Raw genomic sequence first — 17061 nt, 5'->3', positions numbered from 1 at the left:
TTGTCAACAGTAAAATGCTAGTTGATCCGTGTAAAACATAATTAGTAAATAAATAAAAACTATTAAAAAAAATATAAGTTATAATAGACAAGGCATAATATAAAGTGTCAATATTACCATTGAGTTATATAATGAAAGTAATATTCTAATAATAGCTTTTTAAAAATAATATTCCATAGTATAAAATTTTAAATATAAGGTACAATTATAAATTCGAATTTTGATCAAAGAAATGATGGTAATAAAATTTAATTAAATTATCACAGTTTCCTTTATGTAAAACTTTAAAAAGTTTTAAGTATTACAAATTAATTAAAAGTTAAATAAAAAAAAATTATAAATGTATAGTGTGTTTACTAGATAAATTAAATTATTAAAAATTAAACTTTTGTTTCTGTATGCTGAGAAAGAGCTACTTCTCGAAGATTATCACTGGTGATATCTACGATACGTGGTCCTTGTCTATATCGATTGTTATACTCATTTGTATCAATACATCGAGCTTGTATATGCCTTCTATCTATTTCATAAAGTAATGCTGATCTGTAATATATAATTACATACATTTATTAGAAGTTAATAATTTCTGAAATTTATTTCTATGTCTATTATTTTATTCTATATATGCAAACAGAGACTGACTAAGGGATAATCATGTTGTGACACAATACTGAAAATACTTTTTCAGTATTGTGCTGTAAAAATTTTTTTTTTTAATATCTACTTTTCTCAGCTCTCATTTGACCTTCTTTTTTGACAAATTTTTTTTTTTAAATTAAACACTATCTACAGATTTGCATCGAAGCGTTTTTTATGATAGTGATTTTAATCACTGTCAGATATCATCTATACTAGACCCAACTATGCCACGACCCCACTATGCTGGGTTTTTTAGTTATAATAGTTTAAAACAAATTTATTAAATTAAAATATTTTTTTCTGTATTATACTCACATTTCCATTCGTGTTTTTTTTATTGTTAAATTATAACCTAACTTTAATTTCCAAATGTAAAATATATTTGAAAGTTATAATTTTTTGTACAGTTCCCTTTATTATTAGGATTTAAGAGAATTTGTTAAAATTATGGCGCTGATAGCTTCAACTATTTACATTTTATGATCTTTTGATTTTTGTTGAGCAAAATCAGTTGTGTAGAAAAGGAGTAATCGTGTCCAGTGACACCAAAAAAAAAAAAAAAAACTAGCACAATGGGGACATGGCATATATTGAATAAGTATAGGTGATATCTGACAGTAATCAACATTACTATCATAAAAAAATCTTCAAAGCGAATTTTTTTAATTTCTGTTTGGGAATGATGAATTACACAAGTATTAAGCTTTTATTTGATCTAGGTATGAAAAATGTAGACATTCTTGAAAATTTTTAAAATTCAATAATTTTTGTTTTAGCAAAAATTACAAATTTTTTTGCTTTGTCTGTCAATTTTTCATAGTAGAAATTAAAAAGGGAATTCTTTTTTTTAATAATATAGGTCAATTTATAAGATTTAATGTGGTAGATTTTATAAATATAGATAAATATAAATATTTTATCTATAGATTTTAAATATGCAGATAATCCAGAACATTACTAAAAATTGAAATGAAAAAAAAAAAATGTTTGACATAGTCAGGCCAAATTTTATTTATAAAAACAATAGATTAGGTTATTTTTTTTTATTTATAATAAGTATTAAAAATTATATGTATATTTTATAAATATAAACAAACCTGTAGACTTCATATCTCATTACTATTTCCTCCAATTCTTGTTTATACAAACGGGTCAACATTGCATTAAAACAATCCAATTCAGGCAATCGAAACATTTCCCATCTTAATTTATGATCCAATGTTTGAGTAGCTTGAGAATACACACTTAACCAAACTGGTATTTCTAAAAGCAAAAATCACTCATACATAGAACATTTTTAAAAATTATTCCTTACCTTGGTTTAAATAAGGGTTGGCGGGTACAAGCATGCTATGTGGGTGAAAATTAGTAGGTCTTGGTGGAGGTGGAGGTGGTATTGGTAATGGAATTCTAACTTCAGGCTGATAAATATAATGTGGTGCACAAGGATGTTCATATTGTGCCTGTCGAGTTATATGACTAAAGAAATTTCAATGTTTAATACAACTAATTAATTAACTAGAACGATAACATACTTAACAAAATATACACCATAATCACTGCTTTCAATACGTTCCCATCCAGTAGGAAGACCTTCTTTTTCCAAAGGATGAGACCAATGTGTAGTTTTAGTATTATGATCTATATAATACTTACGACCCCTCAATGTTAAATCAATAGACCAACCAGGAGGTAATGGGAGTTCTTCTCCACCATCTAAGTATAAACATGAATATTAACTTAATAAATAATATGGTATAGTAGATAATATAATAATAATAATAGAATAATTTAAAATCTGTTTTAAATTACATTTCCAGAGTTAGAAGTAAATAGTATAAAAAAAAAGGTTAATTCCCTAAATTAAAAAAAAAAAATGATTAAAATGTATAATTTAACACACAGAAAATAGTAGGTTTAGATAATTGTTAATTTAAGATTTTTTCGCAGTATTAATTCAGCATACAATTTTACAACTGTGTTTAAAAATTTATCATGAAGTAGGAGAGTTTCTTGATCATTTTAAGAACTCGGAGCATTGGAGGCATAACCTCACCATACTAGTTGATGTGGAGGGGTTGGAGAACTCATTTATATTAGGCCTCCAATATTGAAACATATACTAGGGATTTTTCCAGGTAGAAGAATGGGACAGCCCGACACTACATAGTATAAAATTTATATTATTTAATAATAACATGTATTACTAATAGTTATTTTTTACTTGTTTTCATCATTACAATACTTTTATTATAATATTTTATCTAATATCAAATGTATAGCTCATTTTAGTGAAATTATTTTAAAAATAAATAAAAATTTTTGCTTACCTGAAGGCATTGGTAATGGGATAGAGTGTCCAACATTATGTAATGAAGGTGTAGAATGATGGGAACTCATTAATTGATTTTTAGATTGAAGCTGAATCTAAATGAATAATTGATCATTAGTTGATAAACAAAATGGTTAGTATTAAGAGTAAAAACTCAAAAATTTTACAAGATTAATTGTTTGATAAGTTATAAAATTACGTAGTTCAGTTGATACTGCAATATTAACATACATTAGGCAAATATCTTGATAAAGAGGGTGTATAAACAGTACTATCTCCAAATCTGTGCATAATTACTGATGGTACAGCTAAATCATTATGAGAATGGTATGGTAAGCAGCTAGCATTTGAATGTGTTCCCAGCTAAAAATATTAAAGTTTTTATTAGTAAACTACCCTTTTAATGATAAAGGTGATAGTACAAGTACTATTTATGAAATTTCAGTTAAATAGTTTGAATTTTATTTTTATTTTCATATTATATAAAACAAAAATCAAACATATATCAGACAAAGAACCTTTAATTTGTAAGCTCTCAATATAGCTATTATATAATTATTTATAAAATAATTTGTAATAAACATTAATAAAAAATTGTTTACTTGATGATTTATATGACAATTATTAGATAGATATTGATTGGAATAGTTCCTAGAACTTATAGATTGATCATTAGATATACCTGGAGTACTACTCCATAGATTAGCATTTGCAAACCTACATAATAGTTAAATATTCCATTAATATAAAAATAATTTGTCATTATTTTTGTAAGATAATAATTTTTACTTTTGAGCCAAATCAGGAACGGAGCTACTAGGAGTGTACTTGCCTTCATGGCCCAAAAGCATTGATGGAGATGGTGAGTTTTTTAAATTACCAAATTTTTGAGCTGATCCTCCTGGTTGATTAGTATTCTACAATAGAAACATTAATATTAATTTATATATTTTTACACACGATTAATATGATATCTCACATTTAAACTATTAATTTCTTGTAAATTGACTCGATTAGTACTTGTTTTTCTAAATGGTTCTGTAGACCATACATTGATAACTAATATAATACAAAATTTGTACAAATTATTCATATGCATATCGCTATGTGCAACAAATAAGGCAGTAACTTAAAAAAATAGATTTAGAGATCATAAAGTATTTACATTTAGATTTTACTCTTCTCATAATAACTTCTATAACAATATTGAGAATTTGGTTTGAATATAAATTAAACTACTTAAAAATCTGATAAATTTAGCGTGAAACTAGAGTAAATTTTGCTTTTGATTTCGTAAAAAGTGAGAAAAGTAAAGTCTTATTCGCTGTGCATATTGATGGTCAAATATTTTTAAAAACAAAGCTAACCCCTTTATATGTGTATTTTAAGAGGAAATGGGTCATGTGTCTCTACCTATTGACCAAGCAATACATATATAAAAATGTATATTGACCTTGTTTTTGCTCATAATAAATGAAAATGAGTAAGAGATTTTTATGTTAGATTGTCAATAGTAAATTTAATTGTGCCCTCCCCCATTATAAAAATTATGAAACATACTTCTGCATCCCCCTATGTTATTGATTATTTAACATTATGACTTTTAAAATGTAATGTATCACATTTAATTAAATTTTAACAAGTTTTTAAATGATATATAACAAGAAATGTTTAACTGATTGTTAATATTATTAACAAATAAATACTAATATTAATAATAATATGTCAATTAAGCTGTTCAAGTAAATAATAATTGTAATATTTAACTCTAAATAGAATAATCTACAAATTTGAAGAACAAAACAATCATTGATTTTACTATTTATCAATAATAAAAGTGTAAAGTATTAACTTGGAATTTCAGGAGGTTTATCTTTTTTCACATATTTTCCTACAACTCCATCTTTAATGGTCCGTGTCTCTTTATTTTTCCTCGATAACATATTAACTTCAATTCTAATGAAACTAAATAAAAATAATCCAGTCGTTATTTTATTTCATAATAATAACTACATAATTAAATATTACTTATATTTTCCTAAATAGATTAATAAATTTATAAAAAAATTAGCATATTATCCTACTTTAATGTAAAATAAGCAGCTAAAATTTTAAATCATTAATTTAAAGAAAATACCTATACATACAGCGAAAAATAAGCAATTTCAAAAATTCATATCAATAGCATCTCTTTAATACATCTACCAGCTGACTGTAGATTTGATAGCCTTCGAGAAACTAAGTAGAAACATTAAAGAACTAAGATAGCTGTTATCATATTACTTTATTACCTGTGCGATAACTACAGAAACTTCTTATGAACTCTGATACTTCTTAAAAAATACTGACTACACTCAGTATTTATTGACTTAAATTATAGTTAACGTTTAAGCACTTTAAAGAAAATAAATAGGAATACATTTTTATCATTCGCATATAACCACACCCGTGTTTACAACAATTTATTTATATTAGGTAGTATTTTAATAATCAAGTAAAAAAAATTAACTATTAAATCATGTAAAAAATTAAATATTCTAAAGTTTTTATGTGTTAACATAATTAATATTTTAGGTACGATTTAATTGTTTTGATTATACTTTTAAAAAAGGTAGGATTTATGATATAACCAAGTTTATATTACAATTTTTTATTAATACTCTAAACTAAATTACTTTAAATATGTACTTTTTAAATTTTTTAATGTAATAAAAGTTTCATCGTTGAGTATGATTTTCAACAATTTGTTGTAATTATAAATAATATAAATAGTATTTGAATTGGTATTTAATTTGTATATTATTTTTGAACATTAATATCCAAATTATTTTTCAATAATGTAGTTAAACATGTTTCAAATATCCTTTTCTGGTATGCAAATATATATATTTTTCAAGTAGTCAATATATATTTACCATACAATCACTAATTTATTGTTTATTTTACTCTAACTATATCCTCTAGTTGTTCATCCTCTTATTAGTTATATTATAGTAAAATTTAAGTAAAAGTATTTTTATTAATTTTATTTTATTTTAATTTAAAAAAATTAATTTTGCAAATTTTTATAATACATTGTGGATTATAAAAATTGATCAAGTAAAAAGTTAAGGAGGAAACTAACCTATATTTTCCCAATTCAATCGCCCATTTAAATGGGTTTAAAAAACAGATCAGTATAGCACATACTGGTAATTAATGTGAGTGAGTACTCACTCTATGTATTAATATGCTTTTGACTCATTATGTTCTTGTTCTGAAGTTTTTTTTTTAATTTTTTGTAAGTAAAGCTCTAAAAAACAGGTATTTTAAAATTTATTATTTTTATTATTAAAAATAATTAATAAAAATTTTGATTTAAGTATAGTCTAAAAATGCATAAATGATAAAATAAAATTACAGTATATTGTTTATTTTTTAAAAAAATGTCAGTTAGTTGCTTATTCTAAATATTATGTCAATAAATTTATCACCAATAGTTAACAAAATTGTTCCTCTATCTTAAAATTGTTGTGCTTCAAACATCAGTGTTCCACACTCCTAAAAATTAACTTTAAAACTTTCCTAAATTTATTAACTTTTACTTATTATGTTTATAACAAATGACAAAATTACTATAATAATGATTTATAAAAAAGTAAACAAAAGATTAAAACAAATATTATATTATTATTAGAAAATCTATTGTAGTATAACCTTAAAATGACTATATCTGTCATCAAATGTAGGCCAAAATATTTATGACAGACTTTTAAGGGGCCATCGAGATTTTCACGGTAGCTCGCTCATATTATCCAGGCCCCTGACTATAATAGATATTTTATTTATTTATCTTTATTATATTTTATCATGTGATTTTTTAATACTATAATAATCTAAAATTTACACCTTCCGAAAATCTGTAATTATATAACAAAACATTAAATATTTGTAATCTATTTCAGATATTACTATGGCTTTAGTAAATAAAACCGTCATAATAGTTGGAGCTGGTGTAGCTGGAATTGCAGCAGCGACTAAACTTCTCAAAAATAACGTACAAGATTTTATTATTTTAGAAGCAGAAAATCGCCTAGGAGGACGTATTCAGACGATTCCATTTGGAGGTAAAACATTTACATTTTAGCGCTGAAAGTATAGACCAATATATGGCGAATAGGCAATACATCGGAAAATGAAATGGTTAGAGAGAAAAGAGAGCGGTACGCCCAAACTATATTTTTCTCTCACATTCTGTATTAAAAGATAGCAATGTTGTCCAGACTATGTTTTCTCTATTTCAATATTTTCCTTGAGATTCATGGGCGTTATGGTAAGCACTGATAACTTTATAGGTCTATAGCTGAAAGTATTAAAGATGATTACCCGTATATTGAAATAGCGAGTTTAAGAGGAAGACGACCAAAAAAGAGATGAAGAAATTTTAATGAATGGGATATGAAAACGGTTGATGTGTTCGTAGATGATGTGTGAGATCGTGTCAAGTGAAACTAAACGCTAAATTGTACATTCCCAAACAACAATCATATTATGTCAATTGCCACCGGTATTTCTGGTAATTTTTTTTATTTTTCTTTGCCTTAATCCCAACTACTTGGGATCGGCCACCCTTATCCTAAGCTCCCACTTGACACGATCTCCCACATCTTCTACGCTCACATCAGCTGTCCTCAAATCGCATTCAATAGCTTTCCTCAATCTCCTTTTTGGTCTTCCTCTACCTCTTCTTGCTTCAAAATTCATTTCTATAACTGTTCTTACAGCTTTCTATTCTTCTCTCCTCATAACATGACCAAAGCATCTAAGTCTATTTTCTCTCATCTTATTCAGAATTGACGCTACACCTATACTTCCTCTTATATGCTCGTTCCTTATCCTATCTTCTCTAGTCACTCCACTCATTCATCTAAGCATTCTCATCTCTGCTACACTCATTCTCTGCTCTACTTTCTTATCAACCGCCCAACACTTTAAACCATACATCATAGCTGGCCTCACTACAGTATTATAGAATTTACTTTTTAGCTCATTGAAGTTATTTTATCGCATAAGACACCTGACGCTTCTCTCCAATTCAACCACCCGCACTTAATCCTGTGTCTTACATTCTCGTCTATACCTCCGCTCTTTTGCACAACTGATCCTAAATACTTAAAACTTTCCACCTCCCCATAAACGTTCTCGCCTATTGTCACACCTAATCTCCTCATTTCACCTACCTCATGTTCTCTTTTGTCAACCCAGCCGGAATTCCTGGTAATGATAAAATTATTTGTCATAAAGTGTATAAAATTGGTCTTGTTCTAGTAAACTCAATGGTGGATAATAACTTTCATGATATAAATCTTAAAAGGCCAAATAAAGTTATAGCTCTATCTTCAATAACTTCTATTGTTAAAATTAATAATGAAATAATTAAAGTAAACCCATTGCTTCTATTTCAACAAATCGCTATTTAAAAAATAAACCAGCAGTGTCCCGGCACAGTGTGTATAATTGGATGCAGTATTGATGATATGTGACAGTGATTAAAATCATTATCATAAAAAACACCTTGGTGCAAATCTGTAGATAGTATTTAATTTTAAAATTTCAATGGATTATTACAAAAGCTACATGATCTCCTATTTCCTTATTTATATCCTAAATACAAGTTATATGCATTCCTAGTACAAAGTATGTAATCGATAGAGGATATCTCCTCTATAAAGTTATTTGACAAATGTATCAAACAAAATTTTTTTCTATTTTCTCATTCATTTTCACATTCTAAATTTTGATAGAATATATATTCAACAAAAGTACAATCTTTTTAATCTTCAATCTTTATTCTATTGAATTTGTACGCAATCGACCTTTGCAATGTTCACATATAATAGAACATTTAAGTCCTGTTTTTCGGCAGCACAATTTTTACCAGCTCCAACACCTGACTAAAGGCCAATACGCTTTATGACAATTATTTTTATCATTACCAGAAATTCCGGTGGCAATGGACATAATATAATTGTTGTTTGGGAATATACAATTTAACGTTTGGTTGGGTTTAAACAATATAGTGTCAAATCAATTACCTAATCTATCGGTTGTATCTTAATATACACTACACTTTAATGATACTATAAATAAATAACTTCACACATACACACATATGCATTTATAATATTGTGTCTAATTTAAGTATAACATGATAAAAAGTAACCGTAAAATGAAAAAAATGGAAAATAAATTTTAGTACTCATATTAATTGTAATGTAACTCGAAAAATATTTGTTTAAATGAAAAAATAACAGATACCTTTTTTGTTTAAAATTGTCTTTTAAACAACTTTTGTACAAATTTTTTTTTTGTAAGTTAAATATTTTTTGAGAAAATTAAAAAAACTCATATTTTTGAACTTTTGCAATGCTGTAAAAAAAAAGCTCAATTCCAATCAATGAGGACTTTTAGTATGTCATTATCATATCTTAATTCAACTTTAAAAAAAAAAAAATTTGGTTGGAAATTTTTTCCGCTATTTTTCCTTTGTTGACTATCTTAATAAGTTAGTAACTATTATTATCATAACTATGTTGGAATATATACAGTGTGATTTATTAAATATAACTTCCCCATTTTTTCATTGAATAATGATTTTTATGAAATATGTAGATTCAAAGTTTTATTTATTTTTATAAATCTTTGTGAATATCAAGTAAGAAACAATTATTCCTAACGATAGATTTTAGGGATAGCTTTCAAAAGTCAAATGAGATACTATTATTTTTTTACTATTGAATGGAGAATAGATTCTGACTGGTCGATAACCAGTTTTGTAAAATAACGTATTTAGAAATATTGTAGGGGTGGTTCCAAATAACTTTTAGATAAAGAGTAGTGGAAAGATTCACTGCTCCACTGATGACGAACTAATTTTATTTTATAAATTACTTAAAAATCAAAGATCACTTTAAGAACACTTATATTCATTTCAAGAAAAGGAGTAAGATTAGAATATTTTTTTTTCTACTTCATTATTTTAAATTTTTAAACATTCCATCACCCTGATTCCTTTTTTGAAAATATGCCATTGAAAAAATATGTAAATTTTAAATTTTAATTGTGTCCTTAAACAAATTTATATTTTTAAAATTCAAAAAATATTCTTAATAATATAATAGCCTATAACTAAAAAATTATATATCTATTATTACACGATTTTTTATATAGAATAATCCCAAAATCACATTTTGTGAGTTAGTTTTTGAATATAATCCACACAAATGTAGTCATACATCGTATGAATACCTCAAAAATAAGTAATAACTATTTTAAAAGCTGTCGCGGTCGCATCGCGACTCCAGCTTTACCACTGGATGGCGATCGCGGTGCTTCCCCTTTACGTCCGGCAGGTCGCGCCATATGGAGTGCCGACGGGTGGCGTGAACCGGTCCAGACCGCCGGCCACTAACAACAATCATTAACACATTTGACTATCGTATCTTCCTACTGTGTACTGATATTGTTTTTATACTCTTTTGTGTAACAATTGAAAATATATGCTAACATAAAGTTAAACACGGTGTTATTATTTATTATTATTATTAAAATATCAACCTTAACACCTCAACATTGGCGCAGTCGAATAAGGAATTGTTTTTGCAGACTAATAAGTAATTAAGGTAAGTGCTAAATAATTAAAGCAATTATTATTTGTAGCACCCTTAATAAAATATTTGCAAAATAGAGAACCTACAGCTTTAACTGGCTAAAAGCGTAGTAAGTCCCAGAAAAAGAAATTTTTAAGACTTAATTAGTCATAAGCTTATTACTTTTTGGGGTTAAGGTGTATATAAGCTATATAGTTAGAGATAGACTTATTATACAGGAGAATTTCCTAACGTGGTTTGTGCTAAAAATATCTTATAGACAAGTCCACTTCCCGATCACGTGATCAGCGCATTAGCTTATCCCCATTGACCTACTTATCTGATATTATTAGAATATCAACACTCAATATGTCAGGTAAGAGCATACTTGAGCTGACGATAAGAGAGTTGCAAGGGGAGCTGTCACGACGGGGTCTCGCAACTGGGGGCTCTAAATCCGACCTTATGGTTCGGCTGGAAGACTATCTAAGCCAGGAGGAGGGGTTAACGCGTCGAGCGTCAAATTTCACTCCGAGAAACCGAGTAATCCTCCGCCCCAAGATGACGATATCCCTAACGGGAGGCCCGGGCAACCGGAAGATGACGATCGCCGTTCCGAAGACGACCGAGACAGCTGGTCACTGTCATATGACACGTATATGATGTTATGCGGGTACGTCTAGGATAATGCGAAGCGGAACGAGGAACTGGAAGCAATAGTTGCCCAACAGCGCGAACACATTGCTCAGCTTGAGACAAAGTTGGACGACTTGATAAAGCAAGTCAACTTGTCTGCTTGCGAAGTACAGGGGGTACCTTGCAGTACCAATAGGGGAACTCTGCCGCCATACCTCACGCTTAGGCGAGTTACAGCGGACAGACCCGAAAATTCACAACTCCGATCGGAAGGGGGTTAACAGATGGCTATCCCGGAAAATTCCGACCGAGCAGTTAGAAAGGACCCCCCATCCCCCCACCGGAACTTCGGACTGCAAATCAGTTCTTCGGTGACTTACGGGATACTTCGGCGGAACAATACGGTAGAAAACAGTTCTCCGGCGAAAAAATAAATTTGCCCCGTGTAAACGGCTGGTACCCCGGGTTACACCGACCGGGACCCCCCTACGCTGGTGTAAATTCTGTTTTCTCCGGTGGATTAAACCGGATTACGGGGGAACAGCATCGGAACAAACAGTTCTCCGGTGAAAGTTTTTACTTTTGTGGTGCAAACCAGAGTTCTGCCGTTGAAAGTAACTGGACGACCGAGGACCATCACCAGAACATACAGTTCTCCGAGTTTCTTCGGTCAGAAACACCACACTTTTGTTTCAAACCAAGGAATGACCGGTATTAACGGAGTAGAACGATCCAAAAGTCGTTCCCGTTCGGACAATAGGACCCGGGAGCAACGACACGTTACTTTTAACGAAACGTCGTTACTGTTCCACGACAGTCTAACGTTGGCGCGTGATTCTCTACCGGAGTTTTCCGGAAAGAAACAAGAGGACCCCAACGCTTTCATTGAAGAGGCTGAATTGGTCCTAATCGAAGCGAACGTACCACACCAGAAGTGGGTACGTGTCCTTTCCCCACAGTTAAAAGCAGAGGCAGGTAACTGGTGGGGTATCATACGCTGCTTGAACCCCACATGGACAGTGTTCCGGCAACAATTTTTGAGGAGGTTCAATAGCATTGCTATACTTACCCAAGTACGCAATGATCTCCACAGTGCTCACCAAGGCGAACGACAATCCCTAGAGGAGTTTGTAATGTGGAAGAGCCATCTAGCCCGTCGTCTCGACTCAAGGCTCACAGAGTACGAGTTGGTCGACCTAATCATAGGGCTTATGCGCAGTGACTACCGGGTCCACGCAAGAGTGAGACGCCCGAGGTCAATGGAAGATCTGCTAGAGCTGGCTAGCGACTTGGACGTAGAGGACCTTTCTCCGGAACGGCGTCCCGAAGAAAAGAAGTATTCCGCAGAAGGGAATAGCTTCAAATGGGCAAATAAGAAACCGCCACCGGAGAAAGAGGTTATTAGACCGGAAAAAAGCCCGTCCGGAGCGGCACGTTGTAAAAACTGCAACCGGACTGGGCACTGGTGGGCGAATTGCCCAGAAAGAAAAACGGCGAATACGGGAAACGGAAAGAGTTCCGGACGGTTCACGGGAAACCGACCGGACAAGAAGAACTAGCCCGCCCAAAGTACCGCAAACGCAACCACGGTACCGAAGCTTCCGACCAGGAACCCAAAAAGGTACCGGGGAATCGTAAAAATATGCAGCTCGCCGCTATCGAATCCGGAGAAATGGAGTACACACGGAAGAAACGTACAGTAAAAATAGAAGTTTCGGAAACACAGGAGAGTAGTGCAAAACGTCCTGACCAAGGAAAACAAGCGGCTCTCTCCGAGAACAGTTTGCCGAACAAATCTCTGGAAGACCTGGAACAAGACCAGTTAACACATGAGTTGTTAACGGTTCCACAGTCGTTCCCGTTAAAACTTCCGAAGGAGTTGATTCCTCTCACTGGTATCACGTGGAACTGAAGGAAATCTGATACGGACTCACTTTATGACCTCAGGGTCCAAGCCGCAGATTTATTTACCGGAGAAAACTTTCCTAGCAAACGGGGTTATTGTTCAGCGTCCGACCAGGACCCAAAATACAATAAGATACCCGAGAAAAAGCTGGTGAAAGAAATCTCACAAGGTAATATTACCTCTTTTAGCCCAGCCAAGAACGGTAAAAGAGCAAAAACTTACCCGGAGAATATAGCTATTTCCGACATTAGAACCTGGCAAACCGAAGATGCAACTTTAGCCCAGTATGTCCGGAAACTCCGGAGTGACAAACCAATTTACCGGCGTTTACACCAGGAATACCTCTTGCAAGATGGTATTTTGCTAAAAGGCCCGGTAAATAACGGAACGGACGGAAAGATTATCGTCGTTCCGTCGGACATGTCAGATCACCTGCTATGGAGGTATCATGATCATGTTTCTGCCGGACATCCAGGNTGATCATGTTTCAGCCGGACATTCAGGATGGAAAGAAACTTACCGGAGCATTGGTAATCGTTTCTTCTGGACCGGTATGAGAGTCGGTACGTCAATATGTCGCAAGGTGTCACGTTTGTGCTTGCGTTAAACCGTTGAACCGGAAGCAAGACGATCCAATGCGACCAAGACAGCCCCGCCAGCCATGGGAGGTTGTTAGTATTGATCTTATGGGACCATACCCAAGATCTCAACGCGGTAAGACTTGCCTACTTGTAGCAACAGACTGCTACAGTAGATGAGTAGAAGCATACCCCCTAGGGCAAGCCACCGCTTAGACGATTACCGACACTCTAGAAAGAGAGTTCTTCTCACGTTTCGGCTATGCTAGAGTACTTTTCTCAGACAATGGAACACAGTTCGTCTCCTAAACAATGGAGAAAGCACTGGAGAAGTGGGGCACAGAAGGATGGACAACGCCAATTTACCATCCAAGAGCAAACCCGGTAGAACGCCGAAACCAGGATTTGAAAAAAGGTTTTCGGACAGCTTTGGTTGACAAACCACATAGCCACTGGGACAGCTGTATTCCAAATATACTTTTTTTAATAAGAAATCGTCGGAACAGGCTAACAGGGAGCACTCCCTCTGAGCGGGCCTTTGGGCGAGAAGCCAAAGCCCCCGGCGATTGGCTGCTGGACATTATTTCTACGGGTAAAAACCCGAAACAAATAGAAATCCCCGGACTGAAAAATATTGTTACCGTAAAGACTCCAAGTGGCGTCGGGAATGAGTCCCGTTCTGGCGAAGGTGTGGAACGCTTTGTTGGTAGCGTTCAACCAGTTGTCTTTCTTGGGGACGACCGAGTGGACCCGCAGCAAGCGGATGTGGAGTTCCGGTTCTCGGAGGGAATGGAGACCGAGGATGCTGTTTTGGACGCCCCGACCATCGAGGTTCCCGACTTCCCGGAGTTGGAGGACGGGCCATCGGACCAGCTGTCCTAGGCGCTCATGGGCCGACCGGCCTGACTGGGGGGGGAGTATGTCGCGGTCGTATCGCGACTCCAGCTTTACCACTGGATGGCGATCGCGGCGCTTCCCCTTTACGTCCGGCAGGTTGCGCCATATGGAGTGACCGACGGGCAACGTGAACCAGTCCAGGCCGCCGGCCACTAACAACAATCATTAACACATTTGACTATCGTATCTTCCTACTGTGTACTGATATTGTTTTTATACTCTTTTGTTTAACAATTGAAAATATATGCTAACATAAAGTTAAACAATAACAAAGTGTTATTATTTATTATTATTATTAAAATATCAACCTTAACACCTCAACAAAGTTATGATTTTCAGTTTACACTTATATTTGTTTAATTTTAGACTTTACTTCATTATTTTTTACTGCATTAAATACTGTAATATTTTTACATTAGATGGACATATTGATATTGGCGCACAATGGATCCACGGAGAAGAAGGCAATGTAGTATATCAAATGGCTTCAGAAAAACATTTAGTATCGGATTTTAGAGATACAATGGAGGATTTTATGAACTCTGTATTTGTTACATCGACAGGTCAAATTATTCCAATTGATCTTTCTAGCGATTTCATCAAATCGTCTTATTCTATTCTTGATGAGAGTCCTGAAGATGATTTAGAACGATTTATGTCTATTGGAGAACTTTTTCAAAAGAGGTGTGTCTTAAGAATTATATATTGTTTAAGTCGGTAGTATCGTGACATAGACATAAAAAGATACACAAATTAATTAGTACTTTGAACGTATTAGCTCAAAAGTAGCAGACTGACGGGTGGTTCCTCGTTAGCCACCAGCACAACTACCTCTTTACTATACCTATTAATAGACGGTTAAGCCCAAAAATTAGCTAGCATGCACATTAATTGTTAAGGTCGACTAAGGGACCAACAGTCCAACCTTGACTCTAGCAGTACACACAAACAACACGGTGTATATAAAATATTACACCAAGTGCTGGTTTCGAACAGTTATCTTTTATTTACAGAACGTAAGAAACACAAAATCAAAATATAATACAATTATATAACACAATAAAGAACGGCGTGGCCGAGTCGGTAACGCGGCAGTGTTTGACGCGCACTGCCCGGGTTCGAAACTCATTAACGGGCAGCTTTATTTGCCGAACGACAGATTGGTTTGGTAATTGAAGTCGCCATCCCTCTCTCCGGCGCCGGACAAAACCATCCATCCCGTAGTATAAATGGTTAAGAAACCTCCTTCTTTGGGGTAGGCCGCTATGGTCTTCAATGGGCTAATAAAGCGATAAAAAAAAAAGTAATAATATTAATTAATTCCTTTCGAAGTACAAAGTCACGCGCTAAAACGTTCTAACTCGCCACAAGACGTTTCTATTAAAAACGTACATCTCCCTATTACTTTTCTCATTTCTCTTGTTTCCATCATAGTTAACTTGTTTACCCTGCCTTTTCCTATTATATGATATTATTATTCTACTTAAGAATTTAAAATTGCTCATAACAATGTTATATTAAACTAATACGACAGTTTGTTCGATACCTTTTCAGCTATTCACTACAATATTAGAAAATTCTAAAACTTTCTAAATCTATTAGTTTTTAGTGACACCGGTTTTCCCCTGCAAATAGTTGTTAAGCGAATGAACACAGTAAAATTAAAATTTAAGTCCCGTCCCCGTCAATAGTAACAATATTTTTACATTACAATATTACATATTTTCATTTAATTGCTTGATTAATTATTATGATGATCAAGCAATTAAATTAATTTAGCAGGCTTATATGAAATTAAAATTCAGTTTATTAAACATTTTAGATAGGGCAATTTTAATTTTAGATATGTTAGGTCGGTTAATAGTCAAAATTGAGTATTAAGTTCATAAATCATAAGTTTTCAAAACAAAAAAATACTTAAGAAAATTTTTTTAAACCGGTCCCATTTAAAACTAACATAATACTGTAAATTAAAGGTTATTGTGTTGTAGATATCTGTATAAAAAAACTTAATAAAACTTATTCTCTATTCTTGGACGAAAATAATCGATTTACAATATGTTAAAATTTTAATTATTTATTCCCAACAATTTCAATTATTTTCAATGTTTAATCTCAACTAAGTACCAACTGCATACATATTACTAGGTACTATTAGTTAGTTTTTTAATCTACTAAAATATTACTGACTGTTTAACGCGTATTTCACAAAAAACACAAAACGTGGGTGAAGTTTAAATATTGAGCATAATGATTACAACACAATATTTAGAAATTACAACTTTCAGTGTATAAAATATTAATATTTTTTTTAATGCAATAAAATGGTCTAAACAAATATCTTGGACTAGCTTTAAAAAATAAATAAATAGACTAAATATTATAAAATAAATTGAAATTTTAATCCTTTATTTATAAACAGAGCAAAGAAAACAGTTTATAAAA

The 17061-nt window shown here is 32.3% G+C and overlaps 2 protein-coding genes across 8 annotated transcripts in view; one reads left to right on the top strand and one right to left on the bottom strand.

The window, feature by feature from the left end:
• Nucleotides 1-103: 103 nt before the first annotated feature.
• On the bottom strand, nt 104-5209 carry LOC126907842 (scaffold protein salvador). 3 transcript variants are annotated; one of them, XM_050689471.1, is made up of 11 exons: nt 5109-5131; nt 4824-4936; nt 3951-4030; nt 3761-3888; nt 3574-3688; nt 3203-3334; nt 2970-3066; nt 2175-2355; nt 1955-2118; nt 1737-1902; nt 104-543 (listed from the first exon to the last, which is right to left on the bottom strand). In XM_050689471.1, exons 1-11 carry the CDS (start codon nt 5114-5116, stop codon nt 381-383), a joined length of 1347 nt encoding a protein of 448 aa, XP_050545428.1. In that variant the 5' UTR covers nt 5117-5131; the 3' UTR covers nt 104-380. The 3 variants fall into 3 exon arrangements, with proteins under 3 accessions (XP_050545428.1, XP_050545430.1, XP_050545429.1); XM_050689473.1 differs by having other exon boundaries at nt 106-543; nt 5119-5209; XM_050689472.1 differs by having other exon boundaries at nt 106-543; nt 5000-5131.
• A 47-nt stretch (nt 5210-5256) lies between these two features.
• Nucleotides 5257-17061, top strand: part of LOC126907838 (spermine oxidase-like) — a 36043-nt gene continuing 24238 nt past the window's right edge. For 2 of the 5 annotated variants that reach the window (XM_050689460.1, XM_050689458.1), the window contains exons 1-4: nt 5257-5446; nt 5546-5582; nt 6916-7077; nt 15036-15300. In XM_050689460.1, coding sequence (XP_050545417.1) covers nt 6924-7077; nt 15036-15300 — 419 coding nt within the window. In that variant the 5' untranslated portion in view covers nt 5257-5446; nt 5546-5582; nt 6916-6923. Of the gene's footprint in view, nt 5447-5524; nt 5583-6071; nt 6176-6915; nt 7078-15035; nt 15301-17061 lie in introns of those variants that run through there. The other 3 variants (XM_050689459.1, XM_050689461.1, XM_050689462.1) reach the window with 3 other exon arrangements.

The sequence above is a fragment of the Daktulosphaira vitifoliae genome, unplaced genomic scaffold (assembly GCF_025091365.1).
Source record: "Daktulosphaira vitifoliae isolate Bord-2020 unplaced genomic scaffold, ASM2509136v1 Scaffold_5, whole genome shotgun sequence".
Lineage (NCBI taxonomy): Eukaryota > Metazoa > Arthropoda > Insecta > Hemiptera > Phylloxeridae > Daktulosphaira > Daktulosphaira vitifoliae.
The sequence above is the reverse complement of the archived record's forward strand: the minus strand, read 5'-3'. Positions and strand labels throughout refer to the sequence as shown.